At 36.9% G+C, this 14,336-nt stretch overlaps 1 protein-coding gene across 1 annotated transcript; it reads right to left on the bottom strand.

The window, feature by feature from the left end:
• Positions 1-37: 37 nt before the first annotated feature.
• Positions 38-13,878, bottom strand: sec23ip (SEC23 interacting protein). Its single transcript, XM_033980251.2, has 18 exons — positions 13,671-13,878; positions 12,480-13,015; positions 11,495-11,699; positions 10,736-10,929; positions 9,656-9,745; positions 8,740-8,860; positions 8,094-8,183; positions 7,786-7,927; positions 7,029-7,237; positions 5,264-5,352; positions 4,576-4,749; positions 4,385-4,480; positions 4,096-4,248; positions 3,437-3,592; positions 2,824-2,926; positions 2,053-2,235; positions 1,329-1,494; positions 38-646 (listed from the first exon to the last, which is right to left on the bottom strand). Exons 1-18 carry the CDS (start codon positions 13,798-13,800, stop codon positions 565-567), a joined length of 2,919 nt encoding a protein of 972 aa, XP_033836142.1. The 5' UTR covers positions 13,801-13,878; the 3' UTR covers positions 38-564.
• Between the last annotated feature and the right edge of the window lie 458 nt (positions 13,879-14,336).

Below are 14,336 nucleotides of genomic sequence, written 5' to 3'. Positions count from 1 at the left end.
GTAATTGTATTTAGATAATTTGAATTCAAGTGATTTTAATTGAGTTTTTGCAGTGTAAAGATGTGTACAGCTGTTGCAATGGCAGTGAAAGGATAAATTAGGATTAAAAAGGACACACTTGTATAGAGCAGGCTTTATTTCTCTCATTTGTACTTTGTTATTTAATACATTTTCAAACATCCCAGTGCTTGTAAATAGTCTTCTCTTTTGGCAGGAGAAATGTCTTCCACTCATTGTCCAACATTTTGTAAAAACTACAAAGTTTATTTTGAATTTTGGCCATAATAAATCCAACTGCATTAACCTCTCTCATCTCTGCTCCTTATTGTTCATTTAACATTTTATTTTACATGCTTTCACTAAACTCAATCCCTGCTATAATTTATCTATAAAATGTCATATAAAGTTTAAATCTGCCAGCATACTTGTGTCTCTTAATTAAGACAAATGGCATTATACAGGTGTGTTTTTCACCTTAATACAATAAACTACATGGATAGAAATAAGAAAATAAGAAATGATCAGCTTCAGTAAAATTAGTTAAAGGTTTTCTGTCCCGATGTTTTAATGTGCGAGTGGCTCTGGATGAATCCCCATGGTTTTGTAGATCTCTTTGAGGATGAGCAGTGCTGTGTCTTCAGACTCCCTGCAACAAAAGTATAAAATAGTTATAATTTTTTATATTAATTATTCTTTATATATATTTATATGGAAATAATAAGCTTATCTAGATAAAGAGGATGTGAAAGACCTAAGATTTGTTTTTTGTAGGGCTCGATCTTAAATGTATTTTGTGAAACATAAAAAACACTAAATTTGTATGCCTACTACAGCGAGGTTAATTTCATGTTGCACACATATAACTTATATGAAAATACCGTAATGAAGAAGAAAATGAATAAGAAAAGAGTAAGACTAAACTATTGATCATTTGGGATTCACTGAAGGAAGTTGGGGGATAGATCTTAAGGCTGCACAAGTCTGGCAAAAAAAATCTAATTGCGATTAAATTAGCAATAAATGGTAAAAAGTTGGATTCTGTGCAGAGTGCACATTGGAAACAACTCGTGGAGCATTCATATGTGACAAGACAGGATAACTTGTTTTTTGCAGAGGACAATATCTTATAATCATTATCTATAATATTAATAACTGCAGCCTATGTGATTTCATAATTGCAGCAACTCAAATTGAGATTTCACTTCAGGGACAAAGATTTTATGAAAATTCCTATATATTCTACATTTTCAATTAAATTGCGATATATTGTGCAGCCCTAATATTAGATCTTCACAGTATCTTAATTTTAAGTTTAAATCAGGCTGTACCAGTAGCAGAGATGGCTTTGTAGAGCAAACAGATACTCATTGAAGCTCTCGATGGGTTTTTCCTGAAGAACATAGTCGATCCTGTTTCCTCCATTCAAAAGCCCGATCTTCACCTGAGGCTCCTCCTCCCGCTGTGGCTCTGGTGTCTCAATGTCCCTCTTGTCCTCTGGACAAAATGTTTAAAAAGTGTAGGTTAATTTAGACCCAGTTGATTTAGTAAAAAAAAAATATTGTAATGTTTTCATTTTAGTATGAGGCTCATTTTGATTTATTGGGGGCATGTAATGAGTATACAAAACCAAAGGATCCCCCTACAAGCCTGGAGATGAATAGTAAGTAATAGTGAAAAATAGTAAGTTAGTATGATTCTCTTTTTGATACCCTTTGTTTGAGATTGGGCCTTTGTCCTGATTTAGTCAACATATTTGTGGATTAAACTTCATTTAACCAAGGATCTGGCATCTGTCTGGCCAAAATAGTCTGGCCTTTGTCTCATGTTCAAAGCTATATAAATCCACAGATCCTCCAGTGGTGCTTTTGAAGAATTTCAGGATTAGCCAATTGTACATTTAAATGTTTTAAATATATATTTTATTCAATTTTTCAACTATAGACAAACGTTTAACCCTGGAGAGCTTCACAAAACAAAGATCCTTGCTGGAACGCTAGCAGGAATGTTAACTATTCTGCCATCAAGCATGTGACAGTGATAAAGTGGACTGACCTTGCTGTGCGCTCTTCTCCTCCTCTTCGATCTGGTTTGCGACGATGGCGAGTTGAGCCTGTAGCTGCGCGGACGAGGTGTGAGCGCGGGCGAAGTCGTTCAGAGTTTGCCATGCGCTTTTGAGAGAGCTGATGAAACCCTGCTTCAGGTCTGAGCCCATCCGTGTCAGGCTCTCCTTCAACTCTGACGAAAAAAAAACAAAAAACAATTTAAACAAAGTGCTACTTTCTGTACCCGAACAGAAGACCAGCTTGAAGTCTAAAATGGAGTCACTCCCATAACAGCCTACTGCACTGTACTGTTTAATATTGCTTCATTTTCAAGTTAAAATTACCTATTGTGATTCATTGAAACAAAAAAGTCGAATTAATATAAAACAAGATAAAATTATGACCCAGTGCAGGAAAGTATAAGAAACTTCTCCAATTTGTAATGATATGCAATTTTGCTTTAGTTTAAATCCGTGTTTAGTATAAGATCTCCATTAGCTCCTAATAAAAGTCAGTATTATCCATATTTATTACATAAAGGCAACAACAAAACACAAAATGCTAAAAAGAAAAAGAAGAAACTCACAAAACATTTAAAAACAATTGACTAATGTCTAATGATTAAATTGCCATTAGCTTTGCTTTGTAATGTGTTTCCTAATGATATGAAGTGATTAGCATTAGCAATTCCACATTTATACACAATATAAATACATTTATGATGGTGTGATGCTTTGTTGAGGAAACTAAATCTAGTATATATATCTTGTGAATGTGTTACCGAGGTGGAGTCTCTTTCTTCCTTTGTGATGTGGGATTAAAACTGGCTTCAAGTCCAAATCTGGTACGATCAGCGGTTCAATGCGATACGCCACTGGGTCCAACTACAAGGAAATATGAATTATGGTTATTAATAAAGTGCACAAAATGATCAAGAAGGCCCAGTAAAAATGAAAAAAAAAAAACCTTTTTATTCTGTCACATCAGTTTTGTGAATAAATAATACATAATTCTCATCAACAGATTTGAACATTCCACTTCAGGGACAAAGATTTTATGAAAATTCCTATATATTCTACATTTGAGAGCAACATATTGATTTTTTTATAGATATTTGGGACATGCAATATCATATATATAGATTTAGAAAATTGTCTAATGAACTTTGTATTTTCCTTTTATGAACCCCAGGAAGAGCAGTTGTCAATTTGGTGAAAGGAAACATAAATAAACCTGTAATAAAAAGCATGGTAACACTTAATAGTAATAATGACGCTTACACAAGCCTTACTAACAAATGAATGAACAAAGAGCTTACTAAAAATGATTCTATGTTCATGCTTTATTAAGGATAACGCTTTATTATAACCCTTTATTATTTATCCCTTACATACCGGGTGGTAGATGTTGAAGAAGCCCTTGCATGTGGGCAGGTGGTACGTCTCCTCAATGCGCTCCAGACCCCTCACTGTGAGGAACATCCCGATGGGAGACCCCAGAGCGAAGAAGCTCACAGGCTCAAAGTCCAGAGTGTGGTACACCACCGACACCTGGAGGAGAGAGTAACAAATACATTTACTACTGACACATATAACACAGGTTTACGGAGGGCATTAGAGTGGTGCAACTAAATATGCTTCACACACGAATCAATTGGTAAAACTAAATCAATTAATTAAATATAAGAATGGCAGCTGAAATGTCTCAATTTCAAAAACGCTATCCAGATGAACTTTGAAATATTTTCTGCCATTGGGAATTGAGGGATTACATTGACTAGATAAGTATAAGAAAACCAAAGAAAGTAGTTGCAATTACTCAATTTGACAAAAATCTGTGGTAGTATAGATTATAATTATGTATTCATTTGAGTGGAAAAAACTTGACATTGTGACTTTACAAATCCTAACAGAATTGGTTCAACTAACAACTTTTGTATTTGAAATTTGATTCAAAATAGTCACTTAAATATCTGCAGTCATTTTTTTCATAGTTTTATACCAAGATGGCTCTATAAATTTTCAGGTTTTCAGGACTGATAGTAATGCTGTACCTGTCCCGTTCCGACTCTGAAGTAGTTGTAGTTGACGTGGACAGAGGAGACTCCAACAGGAAGTGTCTTCTCTGGTTCAGGGACAGAAGTTGCAGTTGGAGGAGTGACCACCGGAGCGACCTCTTTCACCTCTGCTGTCTTTTTCTCCTCAACCTGAAATTAACACATGAAAGTATAATGACAAAAGTGGCTCTCATTGTAGATACATTTAGTTTATTTATTAAACTTGCCGTTACAAAATCTAACATTTGAGGGTTTGGAAAATGTATACATTTAAACAAAAACTTACCTGTTTGCTTAATCTCTCTCTGACAAATTTTGCAATTTTCTTCCTGGGACCCAGAGGGATTCCCATGTCTTTCAGGTCATCGACTGTGCACATGAACTGAAAAAAATATATATAGATAAATATAAAATAATAATAAAATAATAATAATAATAAATAAGAACTGTTGCTTATGGAATATTATACAGACTTACAAAGGACTCAAGGTCGATTTTCTCCTGGTCAAAAGTGCTGTTGTATTCGGATAGTCCTAAATGTTCCAGGACAGAGCTGAGATCCTCAAACCCGTCTCCTTTAGGCTCTTCTTTTGGCTCCTCTTCAACAGGGGGAGTCACAGACGGAGTGATCTGTGGTACTGGGGCTGGGACCTGCAAGGTTTAAATATATATAAAACAATTACAGTTAGCATTGTTAATAATCTAATTTAAGGTGCACTATGTAACTTTTTCTGGTGAAGGGTCACCTACTTCTCTTAAGGAAACAATAAAACACATGTAAGCGGGAGCTGTAAACTGGATCCATGTAAGATGGATAATTCCATACTGTGAAACATTCCAGGCAATGCAATAACGTCGCCATGGAGACAAGCAGGTGGAAGATGCACTCCAGCAAAATTAAATAGTGCCCCTTTAATTATTATAAGTCTTAAGAACTAGAGTTTTTTATGCATTATGACACGTATGCTTATATAGGTTTACTGGTATAAATATGATGACTTCTGCTTTGCTTTTTGCTTAATAAATTATCTTCTGTGTAAGAAAAAAATATTTTGTGTTTTTATAACCATCATCTATATATATTTTCTGTTCCAATAAACCTTTACCAAAATCACTGATACATTCTGACATGTATGTGGATCTTGAACTGGAGTGTATTTCTAACCTGTGGCTCTATTCCATTTGCTGTGGGAATGATTGGCATCGATGAACCAAGATTCTGGTTTGACAAAAGATCGAAGAGAATCAAAGATCCTGCAGATACACAAGGAAAACATAGGATTTGTGTAACATTATCCTTTCTTGATAACATTGTTTTTTTTTAAAAAAAAAAGAGCTTTCACAGTCTTCCTCACTCATATTAGCAAATGGCAGATATATTAAATTAATTGCAAACACATTTTGAATAGTTGTAATCAGCAAAGCCCAAAGGCTAGTATATGGGTTTTGTACTGCTCTCCGCTAACAAGAAGATATTTCCATGTGATTTAAGGCCGCACAATAATCACAAGCACAATTATCAGATTGCAAAGGATACAATAGATAATAGACTGTCGTTTGCAAATAATACATTTTTCATAGAAAAACAACAGAAATACAAAGTCACAGGCCAAGATTGGCAACACAAACTGTAATATATAAACTGAAGTGGTCCCTGTGAACATCCCCCTCCTTTTGAGTAAGACATCATTGAAAAGAGCAGGGACATTTCTGAACATGGAATATTATGGTGATGGTACCTATCAAACTGGACTTGACTAGCTCAAGACATTACTGTGTGAACATAGTGGACAGTGTGGATAAATGTTCTGCTAATGCTGATCATGAAAAATGAGTGAGATGATGAAAAATTTAGAGAAACTTAATTTAAATGGTTTGGACATACTTCTGTGATAAGCTACAGAGACTTTGGAGTAGTTCTAGCAACAAAGACACAGAATGCATCAGCCTACTACATAAGGTCATAGGTCAGTGTGAAGCATGTCAAAAGTACTGTATGACCAAACACCTGCAGTTGGTCTATCCCTGGCATTAACTTATGATGAGACCGTAGCTGTAGATCTGAATGAGCTTGAGCCAGGGGTGTGGTATTTACACATTACTGTAAATATGATTTAGTGCAGCAAGTGTCCTAACCACAAAGAGATCTTCTGAAATAGTCAAGCATTTTATCATGCTTACCATGCTTCTGAAGGCTCTCCATAAAGGATATTTAAATGAATGTGCTGTTCAAACTAAAACATTCATGTTATTCTGTTTTTTAAGATTATGGTTCATGAGCTCATTTTTACTTGGGGTCTAAAAAAAAATATATATATATATATATATATATATATATATATTTTTTTTATAGAAAGAGATTGTTAGCTCTTGTTTTTATGTTTACCTTACATGCCCCATAGCTACGGGGCACTCTTTTTACACACGTTTTGTGTCTGGGTGTTAACAGAGATAGTTGTTGTGGTGCACATGAACGTGGCGGTTACAGAAAAAATTATAACATGGAGTTATAATTTGGACTAACAGTTCAGACGTTTGCAAATATGTTCTGAAATTCATGAGATTCTTGCATTAGTTTGTTATATTTCAATCTTCTCTCAAATGTTAATACTCCTGAAGTTGTTTACAATGTGCACTCTAAACAGAATCCAACTTTTTAAACACATTGCAAATCTAATCGCAATACGTATTAATAAAAATCTTTTTATTTTATTTTATTTTTTTATAAAACTGTGTAGCCTTAATGCAATTCTTGCTTTACGTTAGCTGATCAATTGTCTGTACAATATAAATGCTGTTGTGTGTATAGTATTATAATATTTTCAAGGTGAACCGAATCTTGATTTAAAAACTAGATTAAAATATTTCAGTTCTAGCCAAGATTAACAGTATTAGTGTAGAATATCATATCATATCAACCTGGTATTTACCTAAACTATGCCCAGACACTGACACTGATCCTTTGTAGTCGGGGTTTCTCTCCATGAACAGCGCGTAGAGACGGTTCATCTCCATGGCGACTGTATCCATGATGGTTTGACAGTATGTGGGGCTGTTGTAAAAAAGCACGTCCAGTAAAGTCTCATTTGTGAAGTGACGCAGACGCCCAGTGCTCGGCAACGTGATCTTCTTTATCCGTCTACGAGGAGTGAAAGATGACAATAAATGAATAAATAAATAACCCAATCAATTATAGGTATGATTTTGGGCAGATGTGGGAGTGGTTGTCCTGTAATTGAATTGGTGCAGCTAAATTCACACTTAAATAAGTTTATACATATTTTGTATTGTGCTGAGCAAGACATATCTTCCCGAGCTCAAAAAGATTTATGAGTTGGTTGAGTTATGATAAAAGTACTATTATTAAATGTCAGCTCCATTTGTACAGATGTTTATACAGGTCTGGGACAAGCAGAAAGTGTGTACTGGTTTGTGATTTTCTTCTGAATAGATTGGCATAAGGTCTAACTAAAGTTTAACTGTGGTTTTGTTCATATTATCCTGATGCTAATAATAGGGATACATAGCCCTTTTCTCTGGTACTCTCTGACGCTCCAAGTTTCTTTACAATTATATACAATATTCATCCACAGCTCAGTGGTGATTAGTTTTTTAGCCTTATCTTGCCTGTAAAAATATGACTGCCGACAGTTTGCACAGCAGCTTTAGATTTGGTGGAGTTCTGACCTGTCGACCCCGGTGGCGTCTCCGTGCAGGGCCGTGTGCCACTGAACAGGCAGAAACTCCACACGGCTGATGGTGTGGTCGTCCACCTGCTTCTTAAAGTGAGTCTGCAGCAGCTTCAGGGACACACTGCGGAAATCATCAACTGAAGAAAGAGGAAGGGGCATTCATTAAGTAAAAGAATCAAGAATACATTTAAGGATATTGAAAATTATAGTGATAAATACACAATTTAGCTGCACCGATACAACATCAACAGAGTTCATAGTGGATCTGTAGCATTTTGCAGTATAATATAAAGACGCACTCACCACACTCCACCATGCTCCTAAACCTCAGGTCACAGACAGGACCAATCCCATGAACCATGAAAACCAGATGGTCCACTGTCGCAAGCTCACCTGAAAATTTAAAAAACACACACAAAAGAAATATTACAAAGAGTTAAATACATGTTTACTATAAAAGGTGGTCAAACAAGACTAAAGTAATAACATCACATCCAGACATGAAACATCTATCATTATGACACCTACTAATTTTAAGTCTGGGGAGAGAACCTGAGTAAGACAGAGGCTCAGATATCCTACTATAATACATCTTCCTAAATTTAATCAATGAAAATTTCAAGACAAAATTTTTGTTTTTTTTAGGGTGCCATTTCCTTGTTTCCATGGAGATGTTATCGCTTTATCTTGAATGTTCCACAGTATGGCATCAAATTTGCTATGTATCAGACATTTATTCAATCATAGGTGAGTTGATTGATAAAACACAACTTTAAAAACTTGCGTTCTTGCCTCACCACAGATCAGATAAACTTAATGCCATACTGAGGATTATTCCAAGCAAAGCAATATCCATGGAAACAAGAAGGTGGCAGACCCTCAACCAGAATAATATTCATTGCTTTAAAAGGGGCATTATGTAACCGCTACAGATATATCATTATTTTACCATCTGGGACTTCATCATGGTCATCATCAATGCCCCTCTTGACCACCCGGGGTCTGGCCTGTCCGTCCTGTGTCGTGCCCCATTCGTCAGGCATTGAGGAAGGTTGGAACTGCACTATCACCTGAACATATACAAACATAGATACATATACATAAATATGGTGACGCAGTATATTACTGATGGTAGCCTTTTTATATTGGTCCCAGTTCTCTGCAGGTCATTCACTAGTTTCACTAGTCCCCCCTGTGTGGTTCTGGGATTTTTGTTCACTGTTCACCGTGATCATGTTGACCCCACGGGATGAGATCTTGCGTGGAGCCCCAGATCAAGGGAGACTATCAGTGGTCTTGAATGTCTTCCATTTTCTAATAATTGCTCTCACAGTTGATTTCTTCATACCAAGCTGCTCACCTATTGCAGATTCAGTCTTCCCAGCCTGGTGCATGTCTACAATTTTGCTTCTGGTGTCCTGACAGCTCTTTGGTCTTGGCCATAGTGGAGTTTGGAGTCTGACTGTTTGAGGTTGTGGACAGGTGTCTTTTATACTGATAATGAGTTCAAAGAGGTGCCATTAATACAGGTAATGAGTGGAGGACAGATGAGCCTTACAGGTCTGTAAGAGCCAGAAATGGTGCTTGTATGTAGGTGACCAAATACTTATTTTACCGAGGAAATTACCAATTAATTCATTAAAAATCCTACATAGTGATTTCTTGGATTCTTTCCCCCCATTCTGTCGTTGAAGTGAACATATGATGAAAATTACAGGCCTCTCTCATCTTTTTAAGTGGGAGCACTTGCACAATTGTTGGCTGACTAAATACTTTTTTGCCCCACTGTACATAAATACATACATATACACATACTTATACATAGTATTAAACACTGTATTTCAGTCAGACGATGGCGCTCTCACCTTTGGGTTGTGCATGACGATTGTTTCTCCTGAAGGAAACTCCAATCTGCGGTGCCACTGGTTTGTGGACACAGCTCTCTTATATTCAACCTGATGTTAGAAATACAAGTTATTTATGTTAGGGTAATTATTATACCAACATTATTTTATTTATTTATTTTATATAACTAAAACTTTGATTGTGTCTTCACAATTACTGGACCAATAGCCTCTGTGCATAGCAGATAGCTCTCTGTTAAATGAAGTAAAGACTACCCAGTTATATGTAGATTACTTCAGTTTGTAGTGTTGTTTTTATATTTATTATGCCTTGAAATTAGCATTAGACACAAGAACAGGACAGGAAGTAGTGATGCAAACAGTGAGGTTGCCGGGTGCTGTAGTGCACAGAACCAATTGGCACAAAATAAAAACTAACAGAAAAACAAAACTTCCTTATTATTTAACACTTTCCACTGCTATTCTACTGCTTCAGCTCTACGCTGTTGAACCCACCATATCTGTGCTGCAGTAAGAAGGAATTTGGACTGTGGTCTGAACAGTGTATTCATGAATGGAGAGATAAAACATGGAGAGATAATTTAGTATATTCAGAGCTCGTCATTGCCACAGGCCAAGCTGCCAAGTGCTGTTTCCGCTTTGTGTCAGTGACATAAAGTAGTTTCACCATTATTATTTATCATGATATTTTCTCTTTTACTTGCAATTTATCACATTGCAAAATGCGCTAATGTTGTGGATGCAAGATGAGTCCAAATCATGATTTGAAAAGTCGCAATAAGCAAATTACAAGGATTTCACAATTAATTATTCAGCTAATATAATTTCCATTGCAAGCTAAAAATAATCCTATCTTATTCAATATAAACCTGCCAACCCTTTCTTAACCCTTAGTTTAGACCTCTCCAAACATGGAAAACGCATGGTTTAGATTTCAGTCTTCTCTCAAATATTTATGCTGCTAGACAAAATGTGAACTTTGAACAAAATCCTACGATTAAAACATCACTACATAGTTATATGTAGTGACTTATATTTTTCCATAATCGGTCCGCCCTAGTGACAGGTCTAGACACAAACCTCAAGCTTTTCACTGAACTCCTCTGAGTAGGGGATGAATCGACTGTCGTTGTCTCCTTTGTAAAACCAGGTGCAGCGCCGAACCTCGGTGGCTTCCTCCTCCCAGTACACTGCCGTCCGCAGCCGGTCGTACAACTGAACATCATATCGCCCTCCGTCAGTGCGAACTATCACATTTTCAGGATCTGGTTGAACTGAAACAACATAATACACAGAAATAAACACAAAAGCAAGTAAGAGTGCTTCAATACAGAATAAAACCAGAAAATCTCTCAAATGTGTGACCATAATTATGAAAGTACTAATAAAAGATTAAGAACAAAATTATTAGTGGTTTAGATCTATGAGTGTTTGTAAAAAATGTGAAATACAAAGTCCAAAGAAGATACGGGCAGTGCATTTACCATTGCAAGGGTCAGTGCAGTCATTTTGGATTTTTTTTTTCTGTTTAAAGCATTTCTTAAAGGTGAACTATACGTTTTCTTTAGGAGGGTCCATCACCTGCTTGTCTCTATGGAGATGTAATTGCCCACAATATGACATTCAACATATCTTTACGCAAGCAGGTGACGAGTTACGGGTCAGATGTGTGGAGAGTCAATCAAGCTCAGAGTAAGCATGTTTTTCAAGGTGTTTTTAGCAGTTAGCAGTTGACGGACCCTCTATCAGAAATGTACAAAATCCTTAACAAAACATTCTTTAGACCATAATACTACTTCTCTACAGTGTACTACTATGGCAACAGTACTTGGCCTGTACCCGAGTTGTAGATCTCCTCCAGTTGCAGTGAGTCGATAATACTGAATGGCAGCCACACGCTCTTGGATTCGACCTGTTTACAGTAGAACCAGTGCGGCTGAACCGTCTCGTACACGTTATAGTTGTACGGCATCATGGGACTAGCTGGGACCACTGCCCCGGACAAAGAGGGGGGAGGAGGGGGCTGGATCTGTGAGGAAGGGGGCTAGAAAGACACATGCAAACTTCAATTAAACTTTTAACACTTTAATGAAACAAGTAGAGGAATAAAAACAAATAAGGAAAAGATCAACTGTTTAATATTTCATTATTGGAATATAACTAACAAATGTTTTTGTAATATATGTTTCCCTCTTTGCATGACAGTACCCCATTAAATCACTATTGATAAGAGTATGGCCTACACAATCTCTTCCGCTTGGTGGTTTTACTTATTTATTTATTTTTCTCAATGAGAAGCTATATGTCATGCATAACTTTATATATTTTTTAAAATATTGTAACAGTTCTCAACACTCATTAGCTCCCAGGTAATCACTGAGAAACCTATGTTGCAATTACAGAATCATTACACGGTAAAGGTCTTAAGTTTATTCAAAAGCTGCAAATTATGCAATTTATGATTTTAATTTATAGTTACTACTGGTATTACATTGCAACTTCACATTAATAATTGGCAACTCAAGGTTAAAGACAAAATGTAAAAATGACTTTTTGTCAAGCTTGTCTTGTGTCACATTATGGCATGTGTGTGTGACTTTCTTTATAAGCACTCTAACAGGGAACTATCCATGGAATACAGAATGACGAAAAACTTGGACCGTTGCCATAGCAATTAATAATTTGAAACTAAACATTATGCCACGTGAATGGGAAAAATGCTGCATATAACAGGAAACTGAAACCCATGAATAGAGACAGGACCTGATTGTTTATAAACATTCCCTGACATACTTCCTTCATAACAAACACATGAGCTGCTTACCTTGTTAAAGCTCTGAGCTGGTGGTGGAGGGAGGAATGCCTGAGAATGAGGGGGGGCACTGTACGGATACGGAGCCTGCTGTGGTGAGGATTGGGTAGGGGGGAGGACCTCTGGAGCTGGGATGTACGGACTGGCCCGGCTACTGGAGGGCGTGTGGCGATACGGGTTATGACTCTGAGAATGTGACTGGGGAGGAAGGGAGGGAGGAGGGGTCATGGAGCTCGGAGGTGGGGTATGCCGTCCCATTGAGCTCTGGTAAACAGCATTATTAACACCAAAAGCAGAAGGAGGATGTGTTTGAGAGACTGCAGGAGGAGGAATAGAAGCCATGGAGATAGAACTCGGGGTAGAGATTGGACCCATGGGCAGAGGGGCAGAGAAGGTTTGGGAGAGGGTCTGTGGGGGACCTGATGGTTGACCAATGGAGGCAAATGGGTCGCTGGTCACTGGATTTGAGAAGTAGTTAAACGTGGAGGGGGCGGGACTGTTATCTGAAGTCTGTCCTACGAAGCTGTCCTCTTCACCAACAGAATCATCTGAATACAAAAACGTGAACATTGTTTTAGGATTGGATCAGCTTGACATCTCCTGTGTCTACAAAGTGAGATTACAAGTTCAATCTTATTTTATATTTATTTTTTTGTACCAAGCAATAATAAATACGGCTCATACAGCTTAAATATACATGGGATTTGACAAACTTCGCACAGTGCTTTACACCATAGTCAAATTGAGTTATTCATTCATTCCTCATTTAAGAGCTATAGCCACAGCTGTCCTGGGGCTTGCTGACAGAGATATTACCTGCAATTTTTGCCCCCAAGAATTTACTGAATAATTGCGTCATATTAAAGTAGACCAGATGTTTAAATATAGCCATAAAAGTAGTTGAGTGTTAAGTTTTAATCTAATCTTTTTTTTGTCAAAGATGTTAACCATTTTATAACTGGTAAACAGGTGACAAGAATTATCTGAATGAAATAATTACAGAAGGATTGTCAATTTGTCAGCGATTCACTAGGCTGGTACAAACAAAACCAGGATATTATCCCATTTAAACGGCCAGGTTAAATGTGATATGCTTCCGTACCATAATAACAGCTGACAACAGTGCAAAAACACCGGTTAGCTCATTAGCAGCTAATGCCAGGGCTAAAGTTTACACATTTCTGTCGTTTCAAAGTGGCTCACCTCCTGTCATCAACGCCGGACCACCGGCCTGGCTCACGGGCAGAAAGGGCAGGTTAAAGTTGAACTCCGGAGCTGCACTAAACAGTAAATTTGCACTACTGTCCGGGTGTTTTTTAATTCTATCTGCCATTTTCACTTAAAATTACACGTAGCCACCACCACCGGAACCCGTGGCAGGAGGCAGTACACGACCTGCCCTCAAAACACGTCTCTTTTCCTTGGCCGATTTTTTACTGACATGTTAACAAACGGATCACATCACAAACGGTAAAATGCAGGCACGGATGATTTGTAGATCTACACAACTACGGATGCCGTTTTGCGATGTTTACGGAAGACCTATTACTGCCTCTAACGGTTAGGAGTAATTCCTTCACATTTTATAATATGTTTGCTTTCTGCAATTTACAGGCTATGGATGGGCCCAAAAAGAATAATTCATTCTACTTTTTCAAGGATTGATTATTGTTACCATAGAAACCACGTAAGCCTAGGTTGAATGTTATTATTATTATTATTATTATTATTATTATTATTATTATTATTATTATTATACTTTTTCATCATGTATAAATATATTACATTATATTTACTTAAAATAAATACATATTGTTACGTGGGCAGTATCTTTTCTCAAAACAAACGTACCCTGTCTTGAACCAGTGA

This window comes from Periophthalmus magnuspinnatus, chromosome 15 (genome assembly GCF_009829125.3).
Source record: "Periophthalmus magnuspinnatus isolate fPerMag1 chromosome 15, fPerMag1.2.pri, whole genome shotgun sequence".
Classification (NCBI taxonomy): Eukaryota; Metazoa; Chordata; class Actinopteri; order Gobiiformes; family Gobiidae; genus Periophthalmus; species Periophthalmus magnuspinnatus.
Note: the sequence above shows the minus strand (reverse complement) of the source record. Positions and strands in the feature narration are given on the sequence as shown.

Coding starts and splice junctions, on each gene's coding strand:
- sec23ip (XM_033980251.2), bottom strand. CDS start 13,800: ATGGCAGATAGAATTAAAAAACACCCGGACAGTAGTGCAAATTTACTG. Junction 10,930..11,494: donor GGAGGAGATCTACAACTCGG/GTACAGGCCAAG, acceptor ATGTTGTTTCAG/TTCAACCAGATCCTGAAAAT. Junction 9,746..10,735: donor AGTTCAGTGAAAAGCTTGAG/GTTTGTGTCTAG, acceptor TTCTAACATCAG/GTTGAATATAAGAGAGCTGT.